Here is a 22,175-nt window from a genome sequence, read left to right on the forward strand (position 1 = left end):
TGGCAAATAAATTCGTAGATCCTATCTTAAAGGCCAGAGAAAGGTGATGTAAAATGTTAATTTGATTTATAAATATGGGTTTAACACTCAGTTTTCTAATATTACCAAGAGACCTCAATATTTTGGAAGATATGCTTATATTAGACGTTTCGATTTACTTTGTGAATTTAATCTACGGCAGTGGAATATAGCAGTCATACAAATAAACGGGGACTTTTATTTTGACAGGCGATGAAAGAGTTACTTTGAACGGCATCATGGGCGGCATGACCTCAGTGGGCATGAAATACATCAATACATTTAGATACATATCAAAAAGGAAGGGCAGTTAATGCTTCGCAACATGTACTACTGTGTAAATTAATGGGGCCTTTATTTTGATAGCTCTTGCAGAATTGTGTATATCACACTGAGCGAGCTGTGAAAGGCTAATGTAACTGTAATTCAGAATGAATATACCGAAAATAAATTTTTTAATGCATATGTTATTTATCCACATCATCTGCGTGCATTTTTTCCCTACGCACAACTGTCTGGTAAACTTTCCTGAACTGAATGAAGAGAAATGACAAATCAGTATTTGCTGCTCGCCACTTTTATTTTGCCATAATACCAATTCATATCACATTTAACGAGTATTATCGAATAAATGAATTAACTTACAAACAACTTTGACTACATTACCCACTTTTATTTTGAAATATTATGTGAAATTGGGTTTTATGTTATGCTGACCTCGCTGGTTTTGTTTAAGCCCACAGTGCAAGAATAGTATATTTTGACCTATTTTTTATTTATAACTGCGTGTATTTGTTTGTAAATATGTTTAATTCATGTTTCTATTTTTGGAACTGTAAAGATTCATTTAACTATGTCAAAAAAGCTTTTAGAATTTTATGAAAATTATGAATCTTGAATCTATTAAAAACTGGTGGGGCTTTTATTTTGATAGGTGACGCGGAAGTATTTTTCATTACTAAGGGGCGGTTGGTTGTGAGCGGCGCTCAGATAACACCCGCTATCTCTCTCATTCATAGCTGTCTCTTGGCGCCGAAAAGCTGAATGACAAACCCATCCGTTTAACCTACCTCTGACCGGACATTGCAGATATTTATTTACCAGGAAAAGGTAAGCGAATAAGACAAGCAGTTTGCTGCCCAACACTATAACTGTTGAGCACGCAGACTGGCACATCATCTTCATCACCGTCATCATCCAGCTAACGGTACTGCAGCTAGTCAGTTAACGTTACTGTTATTGTGGCTCACAAAATTGTTTCCATTAAGTGAATATAAGTTTACGTTTTTTATTAGGACCAGAATATTGTATAGTTGAAAGTTATTTTGTTAAAAAAAAACATTTCAAAGACCACCTGCCTTTCGTTTCTGTTTAACGTTAACGTTACTTGACAGGTCAGGGGGCTAATGTGTTCGTCATGCTCGATCTTTTCATCGATAAATGCTTACAACAAACATAAAGACCTAACGTTACTGTAATATACCGAAACGTTACATATAAATGTTGCTTTTGGTCGCAGATGTGTCGATCGATAGCGTGGGTAAAATGACATGGGATCAGATGGTCCTTCCCAGTAAAGAAAGCACTTGCAGTTAAAAAATAAAGAGGCTTTCCAGTTTTTAGGCTTAAGTTAATAAAACAATATTACATTTTTTGCATGTTTATTTGTAGATGAAGTTACGTTGGGGCTGGGCGTGTCTTTTGTTACTATCCATCTCCATGGTAACCTGGGCCCAGGAGGAGGAGGATCTGGAGGATGAAGATGATGCTCAAGTGGAGGATGGTGATGTGGACATGGAGACAGGGGGTAGTGAGAACCTGGAAGCAGATGTCAATATTTCTTTCCAGGTTAAACAACATTTATTATTAATTTAACATAAGCATTTACCTATGAGAAGAGCTTACATTTATTTGCTTTTCACGCTTAATGTGTGCAATTTGTAAATATTCACTAGGCATTTTGATATCCACAGGTAACATACAAGACCCCAGTGCCGACAGGAGATGTGTTTTTTGCCGAAACGTTTGATGAAGGTTCTTTAAGCAGGTTTGTGAAGCCACGCTAACTGTTATTGATCATTTTTTTTCTTAAGCACCACCCCTATGTTATAAATGATGTATAATACCAATAATTACAAATCAGTGTGTCACCAATATAATTTATATACCATGCATTTTACAATTTAATGATGATGAATTTTATGTGCACAACATATAACTTGATATTTAAAGGATGAGTGTTTAAATTTTAAGAGGATCTGTTTACAAAAATACAATGTAATGTACATAACTGTATAGTTGTGATGGTGATCAGTGGTGTATAATGAACTGTTATGTTTGTATTAACTTGAGCCATTTCGATCTACATACACTTCAGACAAGCTGCTCTACAGAGCATGTTTTGTCACTATGTTGTCAATTGATCACTTAAAAGCTGGAAGTATAGTCCCGTTTTTACGCATACGCGAGGGTCCGCATACAGTACGGAGGGTCCGGGTACAAATTTTGTCATCAGGATAACGTGCACACTGTACGCGCACTACCGGATTTTTGTAACTGCCAATATTTTTTAATAAACTATGCAACTGTGCTTTGCAAGGCTGTGCTTTCGACCGTGCACATACATTCACAAACAGAAAAAAACGACTACGGACTTAATAGAGTAGTAGTCACATTTTACATGCATTTTGCTACCCGGATGCAGTGTGTGTCATTTGTTTGGTTTTCATGGTGTATAATTGTTTTTTTTTTGCAGCTGGCAGCAGTCTAAAACAATGAAGGAAGATGCTGACGAAGATATTGCAAAATATGATGGTTAGTTTTAAAGCATGACCTACATGCTGGTTGTGCTATTTATATATGTGCTGTTTATATATGTGCGTAGATTTGTTAAGCCCCACCTTATAACCCCTTCTGCTTAATAACCACAAATTTGTGTAATTATTTCATTTGTTTACTAAAGGTAAATGGGAGGTTGAGCCCCTAAAGGAAAACAAGGTGCCTGGTGATTTGGGCTTGGTGCTGAAGTCTCGTGCCAAACACCACGCTATTGCTGCTTTGCTTAACCGACCCTTTGTTTTTAAGGACAAGCCCCTCATCGTTCAGTAAGTGGTCGTGTTTTACAGGTTAAACGGCAATCGGACATCACACTGGCAAATTGCATTAGTGTGATGCCTTGACACTTAAATTATAAAGCTTTTGTATTATAACAAAACCTGGTCTATGCAGGTATGAGGTCAATTTTCAAGATGGCATTGACTGTGGAGGGGCTTACATCAAGCTTCTGTCAGACTCAAAGGACCTCGATCTGGTAAGGGTGTTGAATGATTGACTGCTTCATGGTATAGTTGGTAACAAAAGAAAAAAAACATGTCCTAGTGTTGACATTGAGAGAAGTTTTATAAAATTAATTGCAAAATGGTAAATATCTGTTTCTAATATAAAATACACTTTGCACTTTTTTTCACTTTGTTCACCTTGCAGATATAAAATTTTTAGATAGACCTCTTTGGTCTCTTTGCATGTTTTCAGTGTGCAGACAGTTTTGTTTACTTGGTTAATGTAAATGGATGTAAATAAATGAATGACCTTTGTCATTTTGATTCACAGGAGCAGTTTCATGACCGGACCCCATACAGCATCATGTTTGGGCCGGATAAATGTGGAGAGGACTACAAGCTGCACTTTATCTTCAGACATAAAAACCCCCTTAATGGAGATAAAGAAGAAAAGCATGCCAAACGACCCGACGTTGATCTGAAGAAGTTCTACACCGATAAAAAGACTCACCTCTACACTCTTGGTATATTGTCTCTATAGTTTTTATTTAATGAGAAGCCTGTTAAAATAGATAAAGCAAAATGCCTCACATTCAAGTGTTCTCTTCCAATACCGGTTATTCAAATATTATTTCATGGTAACTTAAGATGAAATTAATTGCTAAAATTTAATAAATTTGCTTGTATTTGAACACACAGGCTCGGAAATGTATTTATTTATTTACAGTGTTCAAATTGAAAATTATTGTTATAATGGAGGGCTGACAATAATTTATAAGTTAATGTTTATCAGTGCATTAGATATAAACAATAAATTATTCAACAGATAATTATTAATATTATTGACAATTGTTCTCTTCTCAGTTTTAAATCCTGACAACAGCTATGAGATCTTCATTGATCAGTCCAGCGTTAGCAGGGGAAGCCTGTTAACAGATGTCGTCCCACCTGTGAACCCCCCTAAAGAAATTGATGATCCTAAAGACTCAAAGCCAGAGGACTGGGATGAGAGAGCCAAAATCCCTGACCCAGAAGCAGTCAAACCTGAAGACTGGTGAGAATATAATAGTATTAAGGGTTTTATCTACTTGCAATAGCTTACATTTATTTTCCAGCAAATGTTTGTGTACCAGAAGTTGTTTTGGGATACAGTAGGCTACATTGTTGTGAAAACTACCTGCACTGGTTCATTAACCCTCATAAGACCTGATTTTCCTGTTTACATTAGAGCTCCATGTGGGTCAAAATATGCTGTGTTTTGGGAGAATATGAAGTTCTTTTGAACCTGTTTACCACCAAATTCCTAATCTACACCATTAGCTTGCAGAAAAAATTTCAAATTTTTATGAAAAATTCACATACATTATGATCTAAATTTGATTTAAATTGTTTTTAGATATTGATCTAGATATTATGTTTTAAATTCGGCCATCTGCTGGTTAAAAAAACATAAAATACATGGAAATACATGGAAATAAAATCATTTTGATCAGCAGAGGTCCATAGAGACCCATTCATTTCACTGGATGTGGCCAACTGCTCACCTCACTACTTTAGTGATAGATTTTGTGAATTTATGTATATATAAACATTAGAAAGGACATTAAAATCTTTGTGTGTGTGTGTGTGTGTGTGTGTGTGTGTGTGTGTGTGTGTGTGTGTGTGTGTGTGTGTGTGTGTGTGTGTGTGTGTGTGTGTGTGTGTGTGTGTGTGTGTGTGTGTGTGTGTGTGCACGCACCTGTGTGATCATTTATAGCCCACCACTTTACGTCTTTGTTCTGCATTTGTGGCTCTTTTTTGCCAAATTCTATAAAAATGCTCCCTGTGGCAGTCATACCTGTGTGTGTGTGTGTGTGTGTGTGTGTGTGTGTGGGTGTTCGCGTGTGCGTGTGGTGTGACTGAGCATGTGTTTTCTATATTGCATTTGTGCTGTAGTACCAGGCCTTCTTTTTTGTGTTGAAATTTTCAGAATTATTCTGGATGTATTGATTTTTTTACAAATTAAAAAAGGATTTTTTTGCATTTCCCATTCATTTTCAGTTGGTGTCATTTTGACCCCCAATGGCCTCTTTTGTAAAAAATTTTTTACACATCTTCAGAACGACTGAATCAAGCCCAGTTTTTATATGAATATTGACAGATAATCTAGAAAAGTAACAAAATCTTAGTCCACTGAGATGAAGGGGGAACCATTTTTTTTAAACTAAAGAAAAGTGGCTTTGGGGTAATTTTGACCCCAAGGGACTTATAAGGGTTTATTGCTAACAAGTGTTTAGGGGTTACTGAATTTTACAATTACTTAATTCCTGCAGATAAATGCTTTGCGGGGTGTCCACATTTTCAAATATAATTTATTTCAACACGTTTAAAGGCTTCCTTAAAAAAGAAGGTTTACAGAAAATGACAGTAGTACTGTAGTGTTTTAAAAGTATAAGGGGCAGCAGTTTGAATTTAATGCATGACCATGTAGTATTGTTAGCATGTTAGTATTAGTTTGAGTGACCTTGTATGCCCTTCTTTCTTTCTTTATGAATCTATCTAGGGATGAAGATGCCCCAGCTAAGATACCTGATCCTGATGCAGTGAAGCCTGATGGGTGGCTGGACGATGAACCAGAGTTTGTCTCTGACCCCACTGCAGAAAAACCTGATGACTGGTAAGAACAACGTTTTTGTCTTTCCAGTGTTTTGTGTAAGTGTTCCTTGAGGAGCTTTATTATTTGTGTTAAAGGGCTTCTATTATGCAAAATTCACTTTTTTGGACATAAATGTGTCTTGGCAGTGTGTGAACACAACCACCCTACAATGAAAAAAATCCATGCACTCCTTTTTTAATCCCCATTTTTATTCTCCTGTGAATGTGATGTCACACTGATAAAGCCCGCCCACGGCCACTGACTGAGAGTTCTGCATTTCCATAGTTTTCATCCTCAGCGAGTTGTACGCTGTCCGCCATATCTCAATAGTGAGATACTAATGTCTCAGACTATATTCACAGGAATCACATCTGTTCTAACTGAAAGCGCTCACTGTCTCTTTTGGTAAGGGAGTGGGGAGTAGTGGCTCATTTGCATTTAAAGGTACACACACGAAACAGCGTGTGTTTGCTCTAACCCAAATAGGGGCATTTTGGGCATGCTATAATAAATGATATGTGGGGTATTTTGTACAGACACATTTTGAGCACACCTAAGACTTATATTGCAGTTTATTTTCAACTGTAAATATTAAAGGGACACTCATTTTCCAGCTCCCCGAGAGTTAAACAGTCAATTTTACCATTTTGAAATACATTCAGCTGATGTCCAAGTCTAGCGGTACCACTTTTAGCATAGCTTAGCACAATCCCTTGAATCTGATTAGACCATTAGCATCGCGTTAAAAAATAATCAAAGAGTTTTGATATTTTTCTTATTTAAAACTTAACTCTTCTGTAGTTACATTGTGTACTAAGACCAACGGAAAATTAAAAGTTGCTATTTTCTAGGCAGATATGGCTAGGGACTGTACTCTCATTCTGGCTGTAAAATGGCTGCAGCAGGTGCAATGATATTACACACTGCCCGAAAATAGTCCCCTTGGTAACTTTCAATAACAGGGGACTGTTTTCGGGCACTGCGTAATATACATTTATAAGGCAGTCTAGTCTCTTGTACATATTAGAGAGTTTAGAAATCGGACCCAGTACACGGCTTTGGGGGGCACCAATGTTATTGACTACATGCCTGATTCAAAAAAAAATTCTGCAGTGAGTGTAGTGGCTAATCGGACAGGACACATTAAGTTAAGCCAATTTATTATGGAGCAACCAGTAGTAAAAGAACCTACAGTGAATGAATAACACTAAAGTTAAATGGTTGTAGATGGTAACCACTGTTGTAGCTAAACCCTGGGTCTAGTCTGCACAAGATTAATAGAATCTCCTGGACAGACTGACTTATATACTAAATATATAGAGCCATGTTACAATAAACTCTACAGGACAGAAGCTCTCCACAAACAGGGTTGAAGACCCCTGAAGTAAGGCCAGTATGTTATTTTTATAGGACATATGTCTAAAAAACCCTAGCTAGTCTCCACTACCAAAAAAAAAGACTACTACTGATGCAGTACTATTGATTCAATTGTCAGACAGTCGTCTCTAATACTTAATACACTATATAAAACACTATGCTGTCATTTATTATGTATTAATTATTTCTGCAGCGCCTTTTCATTAATGTTCTTGTCCTACAACTCAGGGATGAGGAAATGGATGGAGAATGGGAGGCTGCTCAGGTGCCAAACCCAGCCTGTACAACTGCTCCTGGCTGTGGTGAATGGAAAACCCCCATGATCAATAACCCTCAGTATAAGGGCAAATGGAAAGCACCTCTCATAGACAACCCCAACTACCAGGTACTGGCATTGGGAGTCATACATATGTTATTAAGACACCTTTTTTCATTTGTATTTTATTTAGTACAAAGAAATGTCACGCATATGCTGTCCCTCTACTATCTAGTTTTCCTATAGCTCAGCTTGTATAGCATCATGCTAGCATACTCCCAGAGTATGACCACAGATCTTGTTTCTCTCTTATGCTACGGCAATTGTATACAGGGAGCATGGAGTCCACGGAAGATCCAAAATCCTGACTACTTCGAGGATCTTCACCCGTTTCGAATGGATTCATTCAGAGCTGTGGGTCTGGAGCTTTGGTCTATGACCTCCGACATTTACTTTGATAATTTCATCATAACTGCTGAGAAGGAAGTGGCAGACCGCTGGGCTGCAGACAGCTGGGGACTCAAAAAGCTAGTTGCCAGCGCCAATGAGGTTTGTCTCCGTCTTGCACAGAGTTCTGTTGCATTTCTGCTCTCTGCATTATAGCCTTTGATGTGGTTAGTATACTTTTTCTCTTCGTCTTAGCCTGGAGTGTTGAGTCAATTGGCGCTGGCTGCCGAGGAAAGGCCCTGGCTGTGGGTGATTTACATTCTTACTGTCGGTCTGCCTTTTGGACTCGCTGTGCTTTTCTGCTGGCCAAAGGTAAGGGCTGATCACAGATGAATGCATATGCTGGATCTCAAAGGAGACATTTGACATGGCAGGCCTGAAATATAGACTAAATAGTTTTTTTTTGTTTTTACTAGAATCATACAGATTTTTAGTGTAAAGCACATTCATCTGTGCCGTCCTTTCCCAATAAGTACAATTCCATAATGTACTTAAAGTGCTCTATTTGCACTTACTAATTTTGTACTTAAAAATACAAAAAATTCTTCTTTAGTACTTCTTATGATAATCTTAACGGTGGGGTGCATGATCTCTGAAAGCCAATGTTAACATTTGAAATCACCTAAACAAACACGCCCCTACACCAATAGAATCTGGACCTTCTTTTGATAGACCCGCCCCACACATACGCAACCCAGGCAATGATGTTGGTTAGTAGACATACCCCTTACTGCTGATGGCTACAAGTGTGTTTTGGTAGTCGGCCCGACTGCCTTTTCCAAAGTTTTTTTTTTTTATCATGCACCCCGCCTTTAAGAACATCTAAGTGTACTTATCTGTGCTTTAAGACACCATGAATATGAACTTAAATGTGCGAAAATTTATTTTAAAAATGAATTTAGGTACCACTTGTAGTAAACTTGAACACATTTACATAATGTTTACATGTTCCATTTGTTCATTTAGCGGATGCTTTATATTTAAAGTGACTTACAGATGAGTTTTGTGATAGTTTTGCATAGTTGGGCACCTTCAGCAAATGTAATTTTTATTTATTTAAATAAATGCAGACACGCCAGGTCCTATTTGAGATCAAACTTCACATTTCCTCAAGACCTTAAGTTATTAAACCTTTGTTTAATCTGGTTTATCATGTAAGATGAATTGATATTAGCGTGTTTGGGATTAACCAGCTACCCACCCTGTTGTCTTGTTCAAGTGGACTTGGCCAACTCCGTTTGAGTATCTCACACTTGTTTGTATGTTGTAGAAGTCCGAGGACGACTATGCATACAAGAAAACTGACCAACCCAAAGCAGAACCAGAGGACGTAGCAGAAGAAGAAGAGGGGGAGGAAGAGGAGGAGAAAGGAAATGATGAAGAGGAAGCAACAGCAGAGGAAGCAAATGAAGCTGCCGGTTTGTAAAATTGTATTGTTTTACAATTGATATTAAATTTACTAATGATTTTCCTCATTTGATACTCTTTAATTTCCCCAGTGGATGAGAATGGAGATGGGATGGAGAATGATGATAATGGAGGAGATACGGAAGAAGATGAAGAAGAGGAGGAGGAGGAAGAGGTCAGGGAGCCAAACGACTCACCCTCAGAGGACGAAGTAAGCGGGTTAAAACAACTGTCAAATAGGCTGTCATATATTTAGACTCCAGTACTACCACACTGTCCTTACTACTCCATGACTTTTATATTAATGTAATTAGACTTCCAGGACTTGAAAGGAAACTCTTACAAAGGGTAAAAAATAGGTATACTGAAGAAGTTGTGCGAAAAGTCATCAAATAGATATAGTAGGGACGTGTGTTGTACTAAACAAGACAACATTTGAACGTTTTTGATCCCCTTCAGATGTTGACTAGTATTTAAAATCTACAGTCACATACTTCCTTAATTTTTTAATTCATCAACATTAGAAAGAGGATGTGAACAAATTTTGTGTGTACACTCCTTTTGTATCTTCTTATGAGATGATGCATGAGACTCTTTTCTATCCTACCTTACTATTGTTTCAAAATCATAATTGTAGATGACAACTTTGTGTTTTTGCAGATGAAGGACGCTGATGAGGGAAATCAGATCACAGGAAAGGAAGATAAAGTTGTCAGAAAGAGAAGAGTACGAAAGGATTGAAGAGCCCTCCTCCCTATCTTCCACGTTTTCCTCCTTTCTCTTGTTCCTCTGCCTCTTTTTGCTGCATGCTTTCGGCTTTACGCCCTTCAGCATGCAGAAAACGGCAATCCTAGCCATTTCGCTAAAGAGGTCGTCATTCATCCGATGTCACCTCTCCTCACTTACTTCAGTCTTCCGCTTGGTTCCTGTCGAGTTTTATCTCTGAGGTTTTCCATTTCTTTTATTTTTGCCTTTTTAGATTAAAATTTAAGGAGTAGTTTCGGGCCAGGGCCTACAAGTAATGAGATCCGAGATTTGCGAAGGAAAATATTCAATGGTATTTTAAAAAGATTAACTAGTTTATGTTCGCATCTATGTTTTAGTTCTTTTAAGTTATTACAAAAGTATTTGTGAGTTCTAAGTTATGAGCCTTTTAACTTGATGAAAGCACACTGGTCATATTTATTGTTTGTATGTCATTTGAAAATGATGCAATTGAATCGACTTTTTAATCTTGTAGTCACTGCCACCGTTGGCAGGCTGTGGAGAGGAGCTCTGTAAGATCAGGGGCTGTTTTCACAAGACATCTAGGTCAGTATTGCTGTTTTGACATTAAACAAAGTCGCTACGCACAGTTAAACCTGATACCAGGTATTCAAAGACATGCTGACAACTCAAACTAATTACTGTTTTGACATCAGATTGACCATTAGTATGGAATTACTTCAGGAGGCCTGAAAGCAGACATGGTTGTTCTTCAAATGAAGAACAGTTTAGTTTTTTCTGCTTTTCCAGGTCATGTGTTCAGCCTTACAAAGACAGCGTTTCGTTTACATGTTTGCAAACTGTTCATTGCTCTTGGAAATAAATATTTACTATAAATTGAGTGGTTCGTTGCCATGACTTAACAAGAAACACCCGTTTGTGCAAAGGCAAATTATTTTATTAAAGGCGTAATTGTAACAAAATAAAAATGTACACTTTCATAACAGGCAGTATACTTGCATCAGGTGCTTGCAAACATAAATAAACATTCATAACAATAAACAGAATAATAATGATGTAGTGTGGTGGTAGCCAGTATCTGTGCCAAATCATTTTGTGTTTCTTATATTCATACTGACAGATTCACATCTGCAAAATCTGAGCAAAGAGCATCTGTGTTCATAAATGTCACTTAACCAGCAGACTGCTTCCTTAGGCCCATTTCCGAAAAGAAGGTAAATCTCAATACAAAATAATAAAATATAACACTATGAAAGTTAAAAGATATGAGATAAAAATCCTAAATGATTTAGAAAAATTACAAGATTAAAAGGTTTATTTTAAGATAAAACATCTGAAATCACTAACTTTGGGTCAGTTAAAATCATGGATTTATCAATCTGAATTAAATGCTAAGTTACCAAAGCTTTATTATTATTTTTATTGTTATGTGACAGAAATGGGCCTCCATAGCTTCCCGATCAGACAGATCAATATCACTCAGTCAACCTCGCTGCAAACGTTAAAAGCCTGACAGTCTATTTCTTCCACCATTTCATCTCTAGGATTCAAACATGAATAGTGTCCACTCCAACACAATGCTGGAGTTTAACACACAAGCCATTTTAGTCTATCGATCCCACAGCAAAGATGGCAGTTATGTCTGTGCACTAGTCAGAAAATCTGCAATACATCCAAGTATCAAAGAAAGTAAATCTAATTTGGTGGGGCAGGGCCCTCTTAAAATATAACAAAGGATTGACAAATGGGCTGAGTTAGAGTGGTTTAGGTTACTGACATTCAGATATCTATCCTAGGCTTTTTTTTACAACCATGCATTGAGAAGTAATGGGATGTCATGCACTTTCAAAGGAACATGTATGTGCTAGGATGCATATCGATTAATCGCGATTAATCTATAGCACAACAAAAGTTTTTGTTTACATCATATATGTGTTTGAACTGTTTATAATAACTTTGTATAGATAAATATATATAGAATTTATATCATATATAAATGAAGAGTTTCGTTGCAAAATGAGATAAATCCATTTTTTAACATATTTGTCAAAACATGTTTATTATTATGTTATCATGCTATTATTTTGTTTTATGATGCTACTTAGCTGTATTTTTTAAGTTATGAAGTTAAATCAAAACAAACCAACTGCAGTTGCATTGAAACTAATTGGAATGCACAACCAAAAAACGAGATTTCTGAACAATTAAAAAAACGGTGGTTATCTCGTTTTGCAACGAAACTCTTCAAATATATATTCTTTCTTAAAATTACACATGCATGTGTGCATATTTATATATACATAATTATTATGCACAGTTCACACACATGATGTAAACAAAAACTTTTATTCTGCTATAGATTAATCGCGATTAATCGTTATGCATCCCTAGTATGTGCACATCATTATACACATCAGATGTGTGCTTTACTGTCCACATCTATAAAAAATATTTTTTGAAAAATTTAAGTTCAGTCAATTTGAAATTAATTTCAACTTCCTTGACAAGTGAGGAGTTGCTATAAATTATAAAAATTACATTGAAATAACTTAAGCTAATTTAACTTTCTAATTTACAGGAATTCTTTACTAGCCAAGAAAGTTCAAATTAATTGTACCTTTAAATGTAAGTTTTAACTTTTTATTTTACAGTGCACATTGTTATTTACATCCAAGCCAACAGATGTGAATATTAAAGCTGGAAAATATTGGCGTATTAATAACTAATATTAATTAGCTATTGTGTCTGAAAATGTTATTCAAACTAGTTATTAAGTTCTGAACTTAATTTTTCACAAAATGCATTTTGCATTCTACTACAACTTATTTGTATTAGTGCAAGTTGTTAAAGGATGGAAATCAACGTAGTCCTGGTCATACAATATTACATGAATATGAGAAAATAAGATAATACTGCGATTCTTTATGCTTACTTTTGATTCCTATCTTATTTTAACTGATGAGCTTTCGTGCTTTGCGCAGTTATATGATGAAATTATTAGGATTTTGGTAAATAGGAAATGATCGAGCATATGTTGGCCTAATGCTACGTTTTGTTTCGCCTTCTGGTCAATCTCTTTATCTCTAAACATATAAATGAAAAATGTAACTGAAGTAATTCTTACTATAGTGATATCAAAACATATTTACAACACTGAAACCATGAAAATATCGAAAGATACCCCCCCACACACACCTTTAAAGGACAGACAGCAGTTTAGTCCATTCAAGTAATAACCATACCATGCTAACAGATGCATCAGTATATTGTAAATGAACAAAATAAATAAAACAGCGGCTTATGTATTGGCGTTTCGGTTGAATGTTGAATGATGCGGATGATGAACTACACAAACGTGATCCACACCGTCGCTTATTTCCGTTTGCCTTTGGTGTCGGTGGTCTGAAACACGCTGGAGGCAGACATGAGGTTCTCGATGTACTGCCCAAGAACCTGGTTCTCAGATTTAAGCTTAAGGTTCTCTTCTTTCACCGCATCCACGCGCGCAGAAAGATCTAATGAGAAAGACAGAATGCATTAGTGTGCATCACTTAGCTTTTCCAGGCAGCCATTAGAGGAGTGCCTGAGTGGATGATGTGATGTTGAGGACAAACAGACACACGAAGTGTATTGTGTTACAAAACAGCATCACAAAATGTCAGAAGGATAAAATATATGAAAGTTTATATTTCTCCAAAACAAAGGATTTATACCCTCAAGAGTGTGCTGAAGCTCCAGCACTTGGTTAATGAGCCTCGTCTTCTCCTCCTGCTCAACCTGATTCTCCATATCTCCTTAAATGATACACAAACACACCTGTAATAGTGCAAAAGCAATCCAACATCCAAAACATTATAGCAAATAAATGGGCCTATCATCAATTTCACAGTTCATGGTTCTGTATTGGTCCTCCGGTCTCAAAAGCAGGACTCTTGGTACGCCTTCAGCTGTGTAAGAGATGTTTTCAAATGTTACTAGACCAATACAAAATGTAAGATACACACACATAGTGTGTTTATTTAAAACAACTACTAAATGGCACGATATAATTTTAAGTAAGTTACCGTGGTGAATTGTAAAAGTCTAATACTTCAGTACCATAAACAAAACAATAATTTTCATCCACCAGTTACGTTCACAAAATTGGCGATCACTATTTTTTTTTTTTTTTAAGGCGATCACAAATAACTGTTTTGCTAAGTTAGCAACTGGCTAACACATTCACACAAAGCGTCGCCTCTACTGGATAATCCTTCACATATTGCTAAAATCACTATCATTTACATGACATTGTTTAAAATAACGATTTCAAATCTTGAACATTAACATTATCTCTGTTTTTTGTTGTTGTTGTTTTAACTCGTGCCGTGTAACTGTTAACGTTAGAAACTCGCGCATTCCAGGCCGCGAGCTTAAGTAGCATCTATTAAATGCATTGATAACAAAAATCACATTTGATACTACTAGATAGTAAAAGACGTACACCAAATAACCCGAATAACAGTGTTAATCCAATTTTACTGTCCTCAAACAAGCTTTAAACATATCGCACGAGACAGTGAAAAGCTAAATGCACACTATTAACTGTTAGACTGATTCAGTCACACATTCTTACCTGATTTAGGATTACACTTCTTTGTTATTAAAGATGACCAAAACAATCAGACATCCGATGCAATCCTTTCGGATAGACGGACAATCCGTTACCTCATCACTTATCTGTCTCTCTTTTACACACACAGTCATCCACCCATACAATTACACGCACTGCCGACAGCCGCCGACAGAGGGAGACAAAGCTCAATGTAATTTGAGGCGTTGTTCTCAATGAAAGACTACGTGCTGCTTTTTTCTAGAATAGTGTTAAACAAAGACCACTCTGCAAACATTGATCTGCTAAATTGCTACACCACCTTATTGCCAAAGTCTGCTTATTTTATCATTGCTGTTTTTAACTACAATCTTATGATAAATATATTATTCATGTCACTCTAATCAAATAATGAGTTAAGGAGACTATACAATTGGCTAGATTAAAATATTGAATAGTACTTGATGCATTTTTGTATGTTTGGTACTATGCACACACCACATACTACTGAAACAGAGTACTGTAACTTTATGGCAAGCATTTGTGACATTTAATCATTTACATATACTATAGCCTCTCTATTTTTTAGTTTCTAGTTCTTACTAGTGTTACTAGTAATGCTACTAGTAACTATACAATTAGATACTAGTACCCCAAAATTTGATACTACTTGTTTTGATTTTTTTTTAACTAGTAAAGTATAATTAAATTTTAGTCATTATTGGAATAAGTGCTAGTATCTAATGAATAAATACTAGTATCTTTTAAATAGTTACTAGTAACAAAAATAGATACTAGTAAATGTAAATGATTAAATGTCAAAAATGCTTGCCATAGTAGCTTGATAGTGAGCTAATCCAGCACAACCAGTCTGTCACTGTTAAAGGCAGGGTATCTCATTTGATCCAGAAACATTTTTAGTTACGCTGGTTAAAAGTCTCCTCACATCCTGATAGCAATCACTATGTTAAGTTGTTTAAATGTATTTGTAGAAATGTATGCCATCTGTGAAAGCCATAGGACGAAAAAAATGTTCAATCAATCATAGATCTCGGTCCGAACGGACGTTGCCTTTTTTGTCCCTCATCCGTATGCGTAATTTATATGCCACCACGCAGCCTGTTCACACAGACACCATACGTCATTGGCGCGTTTACGTGCGCTCACTTCCCGTCTGTAAACAGAGGAAGAATGGCAAACTTTCCTGCTGAATTGATGACAACCTGCACAGGAGCCACAAAACGAAAGACATGTTTTATAACAACAACAGCAAAAACTGCCTGGATCAGCAAATAGTGAAAACACAAATGAACATCGGTAACTTTACTGCTTTACCACGAGATGCAAACAACTGCAGGAGGAAAAGGGTCTGAAAGGGTCGTTGCACTGTTTATTTTGGTAAGGTAGGTATGAGATATGTTTGTATTTGGATGGATTCAGATATTCTACTTTGATAAAACATTGCGTTGCTTATGAAATTTGTGTTTGTTTACAGATTAGCGATTAGTAACGATATAGTTACTACGTTTACACAACTGAAAGTGTGCTTTAACTAATTCTGATGTAAACCAGTTGAGACATGAGATGTGACAGTCTGATCTGTGCGTGTTCAAGTGTTTTGAAAGAGGCGTGACTTTGGATGGCGATTTAAATGGAGGGTGGGATCGTGATTTCATTGCTAGTAGGCTACCGTTAGCATTTTTCAAAATGTGATACCCTACCTTTAAGATGATTCACTGTGCACCAGTGGTGGCCAGTGACTTCTTTTTTCGAGGATGCTCGATGCAAAGTTTGTCACAAAATGTATGTAGCCCGTGTGGTTCTTAATTTCAAAATATGTGTTCTGCACGTCAAGTGAACCTATGTGCATCACGTGTCCTATCAAAACAAGTGCCCGCTGCAGACGCGTCCAAAGGGTTTATGACAAAAGAGACGCTTGCGTTTGCCAGATACTCACATAATCTCATGCGTAATTAGAGTTTACTGTTAAGGGAGTGTCTTGCGTGTATTTTGTGAACGTGAGCGTCTCTTTTATCATAAACGGTTTTGACGAAGCTGCAGCGGGCACTTATTTTGACAAAACACGTGATGCACATGGTTCAGTTGATGCAACAAACACATATTTTGTAAACACACATGACACTCCGAACACATATTTTGAATTTGCGCCCCTCGGATAAGCAGTCACGAGCTGCCACTGCTGTGCATATAGCGTAACCTACACTGTAAAAAAAATTGCAGCATGAAGTTAAAACAGCTTGGTTTTGCAAGTCAATTCAACCTCCTGTTAAACATAAAGGCTCATCTAATTTTTGCAACGAAAAAAAAAATAGATGATCCCCAAGCGTTCTGGGAAAATGCAATACTTTTGGAAGGTGTGTGACCAAATACGTCTGGCATAAAAGTAACACAGAATTTCAGAAAAAGACCATCATACCAACAGTACAATATGGTGGTGGTAGTGTGATGGTATGGAGCTGTTTTGCTGCTTCCGGACCTGGAAGACTTGCTGTGATAAACCATGAATTCTGCTGTCTACCAAGACCTCCTAAAGGTCAATGTCTGGCCATCTGTTCTTGACCTCAAGCTAAAGCAAATCTGTGTTCTGCAGCAGGACAATGATCCAAAACACACCAGCAAATCCACCTCTGAATGGCTGAAGAAAAACAAAATAAAAACTTTGGAGTGGCTTAGTCAAAGTCCTGACCTCAGTCCTATTGAGATGCTGTGGCATGACCTTAAAAAGACAGTTTATGCTCGAAAACCCTCTTACGTGGCTGAATTACAACAATTCTACAAAGATGAGGAGGGTATGTAACAGCACTGTAACAGACTCATAACAAGTTATCACAAATGCTTGAATGCAGTTGTTGCTACTAAGGCTGGCCCAACCAGGATTTTGTTTTCCCTTTTAAAAAAAACTTCATTTGAAAACTGCATGTTGTGTTATCTTTGACTAATATTTACATTTGTTTCATGATCGGATACATTAAAGTGCGACAAACTGGCAAAAAAAAAAAAAACATAAAGGGGGACAATACTTTTTTACACCAGTGTAACAAAAATACATACATTTTGTCATTATTTTTGAGCCATGCACAATAATAAATTGTTACAGTAGTATAGGCCTGTACCACTACACCATGTTAGGATGGTCCACATAAAACAGCTTTTAGATAAGACCTCCTCTCTTCACTGGCATGATTTAGGATGTTTAAGTGTTTAAATATTACTCATGTCCAGAATAGACATGAGTCATCTGAAATATGCAGCCTTTGCTCTGCTTCCTGCTCTGCTCTGACAGTACTTTCAAATGTATACGTCTATGTGTGAGACCATCTCTATACACAAGCATACAGTAAACACTCACTGCCCCCAATGGCACATGAGGTTTCTGACACATTTCCACACAACAGTGCTGCTTCATTCATTCTTGTATTGTGACTAGAAAACTGCATAGCCCACCATCACCGAAAATTGAGACAGTTCTGTTATTGGAATATGCTTTAACATCACATAAAACAAAATGAAATCACGTGTACCATTTTTAATGCACCTGCATGTTTTGAGGTAAGTACAAGTTTTCCTGCACTGGTGACACAAGGTTAGTTCCTTCCTTGCACCGGTTCCCTAAAGACGACAAAACGAACTGGTTTCAGTTCAGCTTTTAGGACACGATGTGCAGAAGTCCTACCTGAATCATCAGCTAGTGAGATGTTAGTAAAAGTATCGTCATCTTCATCCACGTCTCCCTCCATTGCCGAGCAGTGTGTGGTAGTGTATCCTATTAGTAGTAAAAGTTTAATAGACTGAATTATTTAGTTAAATGTCTTTAAAAAGATTCTTTTCACGTTTATTTCTCTCTCTTTAGCAGCTCTCGCTGTTTGTCTGGCCGTACCTTCTCAATTATTCACTATCACCACGGTTACCAACCAGACCTGTGTGGCAACTCAGGTAACAAAGCCACGAGACCTAGGGCGACGCCTGCTGTGAGATCCAAAGTTCACTTGTTCTCTTTCTCAGATTACAGAGAGAACCACACGCACACCCAACCTATCTGCCTCATTTCATCTGTGCTAGTGTGTGACACATTAACTAAAGGAAGTGTCTGATGGGCACAAACAGAACCACATGGCAGTGCTTTAACTACACGGCTCTAATTGGTTTGCACTTTGATCAGGATTGTTAAAAGGCCCTATTTACTACAAGCTACTGAAATGACTCTCTCTGATGCTTTCATTATATCAGTGAAGTTACTCTCGTTCTTCTGTTTCGGTTTAGGCTGAAGACATAATAAGTTGCCGTAGGCAGGCATATTTTTAAACTTTAACTTCATAACTTTATTTTGTATAACACCTTCAAAACGCTTTACAAGAATAAAATAATACTAATAAAGAAACAATAAGTAACATGATCAAGAAAATGTTTCATATTAAATAGAAAAAATTGTATCAGTGGTAAAGCATTGCATTAGCAGTGCGAAAGGTCATGGGTTCGAACCCAGGAAACACACACATAAGACACTCTAAGTCCCTTTGGATTAAAGTGTTTGCCAAATGCATAAATGTAAAAAGTTAAGGAAAAATCATACATAAAAAATTCAGAAGAATCACCAAGAAGCGATTTTGAAAAATGGGGTTAAAGGAATATTCAATTTTCTTAAAAGAAAAATCCAGATAATTTACTCACCACAATGTCATCCAAAATGTTGATGTCTTTCTTTGTTCAGTCGAGATGAAATTATGTTTTTTGAGGAAAACATTGCAGGATTTTTCTCATTTTAATGGACTTTAATAGACACCAAAAATTAATACTTAACACTTAACAGTTTTTTTCAACGGAGTTTCAAAGGACTATAAACGATCTCAAACGAGGCATAAGGGTCTTATCTAGCAAAACGATTGTCATTTTTAACAAAAAAATAACAAATATACACTTTTAAAGCACAACTTTTCGTTTAGGTCCGGTCCAGCGCGACCTAACGTAAATGTGTAGTGACGTAGGGTGGTCACGTGTTACATATATAAAACGCACATTTGCGGACCATTGTAAACAATAAACTGACACAAAGACATTAATTGGTGGACCATTGTAAACAATAAACTGACACAAAAGTGACACAAAGACATTAATTAGTATCAGTTTACATACAACATGTAGGAACGGTCCTCTTTCACCACATTTGTAAACACTGGGGCGGAGTTTCGCGTTCGTCCTCTGTGACCTCTTGACGTGATGACGTATTGCGTCGGGTCACGCTAGCGCATGACGACCGGATCTAAACGAGAAGTTGTGCTTTAAAAGTGGATATTTGTTATTTTTATTGCTAGATAAGACCCTTATGTCTCGTTTGGGATTGTTTATAGTCCTTTAAAACTCCGTTGAAAAAACCTGTTAAGTGTTGAATTAAGTATTAATAGGGCTTGGGCGCCGCGTTGCATTCTGGGACGTCGCGGCCATGTTGGTGGCCTCGCGAATGTAAACATACAGCAAGTTGAACGAGGAGAAGCGGCGGAGTTGGGAGAATTAAAAGAAAGAAAAAAGATGTTAAAATCCGGAAAAGGAAGTGGAATTTACTGGGATACGTTAAACAGGGAAGCAGGGACCGGTATGTGGACAAAATCGGAACTATTAACGGTTAGGATCCATATGAAAAAAGAGTTAATAAAGAGCCTTTTAAGATAACAGCGTGGTTGTTGTGAAAGCACGATTTCACGCCAATCTGTAAGCAAAGTCACCTTACACCTTACTAGCTTCACAAGTAGCTTAGTTAATGCAGCAGTTTTTGCTGTCAGCAGAGGGATAGCAACAGAAAGATGAATGTTGAAATTTTCCCGTATTTTGGGCGAGTAAACCGGGACATTTTCCTTATGTTCAACGTTGACTTAAGCTATATAAATTAATATTCAGATGTTATACTTCACTGTCGTATATATAAATGTCATTTATATGTCATGTATACACATTACTGAGGGGTTGAGGTTAATGTTTGGTTTCCGATATTGAATAAAAAATAATGAAGTATTATGTAATCTGTCATTTTTAATTAAAATTAATTTTAATGTGTTACAATATTATTAATACAGCAACGGTTTACCATGGTTGAAAAAATAACGACAAATTAATTAAATTAAGACACACAATTGAGAGAAAGTATGTCTATAAACAGAGCGCAGCATGGAGCGCAGCAGTAAAGGAGGCAACCAACATGGCCGCCGCGACAAGTAATGACGTCACGACGCCCAAGCCCTATTGTTGGTGTCTATTAAAGTCCATTAAAATGAGAAAAATCCTGCAATGTTTTCCTCAAAAAACATAATTTCATCTCGACTAAACAAAGAAAGACATCAACATTTTGGATGACATGGTGGTGAGTAAATTATCTGGATTTTTCTTTTAAGAAAATTGAATATTCCTTTAAGAGCAGATTTGAACAGTGTTGGGGAAAGTTACTTTGCATTACAATATTAAGTTACCCAAAAAAGTAACTAATTGCGTTACTTAGTTACTTTTCATGGAAATTAATGCTTACGTTACTTTTAAGTAACTTTTGTGTTACTTTTTCCTACTTGGCTGAGACTTCATCTCTTTCAGGCCTTGAAGTTGTTTTTTTATGACTGAGAAGTTCTGTATTCAGAAATTGCATATTTTTATCGCAAAAATGTCAAGCTTTGGCTTGCAACCTCCGTTTCTGACTCAAACTGTTCGCATGCATAAAGTGCGTAATTCTACGTGACTACGTTCAGTTTAATTCAGTACATTATTTTTTTCAATCAAATTAAGTAAACTGAAAAGTAACTTGTATTACTTTTTTTAAAAAAGTAACTCAAATATTAACGTATACATTTATAAAGTAATGCATTACTTTACTCGTTACTTCAGAAAAGTAATAATATTACGTATTGCACGTTACTTGTAATGCAGTAACCATAACACTGGATTTAAAGACCAGTATAAGAGGAGCATAGATCTCAACTTGCAGCATAGACAGTAAAAGTTGTGACAGATAATGTGGCGCCAGACCATGCAAGGCCTTATAGGTCAGTTAAACACAGACAGCTGTTGCAAACAGTTCACATGCACATGCAACACTGTTTATAATGTAACAGCATGACAAAGCATCTTTCACACTTGTGCACTTTTAAATACTTTAAAATTATTCATAATTATATTTTATTATTATTATTAAATATATTATTTACTGTTATTATCAAATTTATAAATTAATTATGCATTAATATGAATAGAAATAAATATATTAATTATATTATAATATATACAGTACTGTGCAACAGTCTTAGGCCACCATGCTACCATTAGATTTGTTGTTTTTGCAATTGTATAGTGATCATATATAATTATTTCTCAGCCTCTTTATTAAAATACAACCAGAAAATACAGTAAATAGTATTAAAAACAATATAAAAGTATAAGCTGAAG

The 22,175-nt window shown here is 36.4% G+C and overlaps 2 protein-coding genes across 7 annotated transcripts; one reads left to right on the forward strand and one right to left on the reverse strand.

The window, feature by feature from the left end:
• Nucleotides 1-965: 965 nt before the first annotated feature.
• clgn (calmegin) lies at nt 966-11,020 on the forward strand. The gene is made up of 15 exons (XM_055204973.2): nt 966-1,128; nt 1,690-1,866; nt 1,992-2,065; nt 2,774-2,832; nt 2,981-3,122; nt 3,247-3,328; nt 3,628-3,820; nt 4,161-4,350; nt 5,839-5,952; nt 7,537-7,693; nt 7,898-8,113; nt 8,207-8,323; nt 9,282-9,429; nt 9,511-9,629; nt 10,079-11,020. Exons 2-15 carry the CDS (start codon nt 1,690-1,692, stop codon nt 10,157-10,159), a joined length of 1,869 nt encoding a protein of 622 aa, XP_055060948.2. The 5' UTR covers nt 966-1,128; the 3' UTR covers nt 10,160-11,020.
• Nucleotides 11,021-11,059: 39 nt separating this feature from the next.
• On the reverse strand, nt 11,060-18,665 carry scoca (short coiled-coil protein a). 6 transcript variants are annotated; one of them, XM_073862465.1, is made up of 4 exons: nt 18,430-18,665; nt 14,017-14,091; nt 13,858-13,932; nt 11,060-13,659 (listed from the first exon to the last, which is right to left on the reverse strand). In XM_073862465.1, the coding sequence occupies exons 1-4, from the start codon at nt 18,491-18,493 to the stop codon at nt 13,517-13,519; spliced, it is 357 nt and encodes a 118-aa protein (XP_073718566.1). In that variant the 5' UTR covers nt 18,494-18,665; the 3' UTR covers nt 11,060-13,516. The 6 variants fall into 6 exon arrangements, with proteins under 6 accessions (XP_073718566.1, XP_055060950.2, XP_073718567.1 ...); XM_055204975.2 differs by having other exon boundaries at nt 13,858-13,938; nt 14,020-14,091; nt 18,430-18,664; XM_073862466.1 differs by lacking the exon at nt 18,430-18,665 and adding an exon at nt 14,760-14,922.
• Nucleotides 18,666-22,175: the final 3,510 nt, after the last annotated feature.

This window comes from Misgurnus anguillicaudatus, chromosome 3 (genome assembly GCF_027580225.2).
Source record: "Misgurnus anguillicaudatus chromosome 3, ASM2758022v2, whole genome shotgun sequence".
Lineage (NCBI taxonomy): Eukaryota > Metazoa > Chordata > Actinopteri > Cypriniformes > Cobitidae > Misgurnus > Misgurnus anguillicaudatus.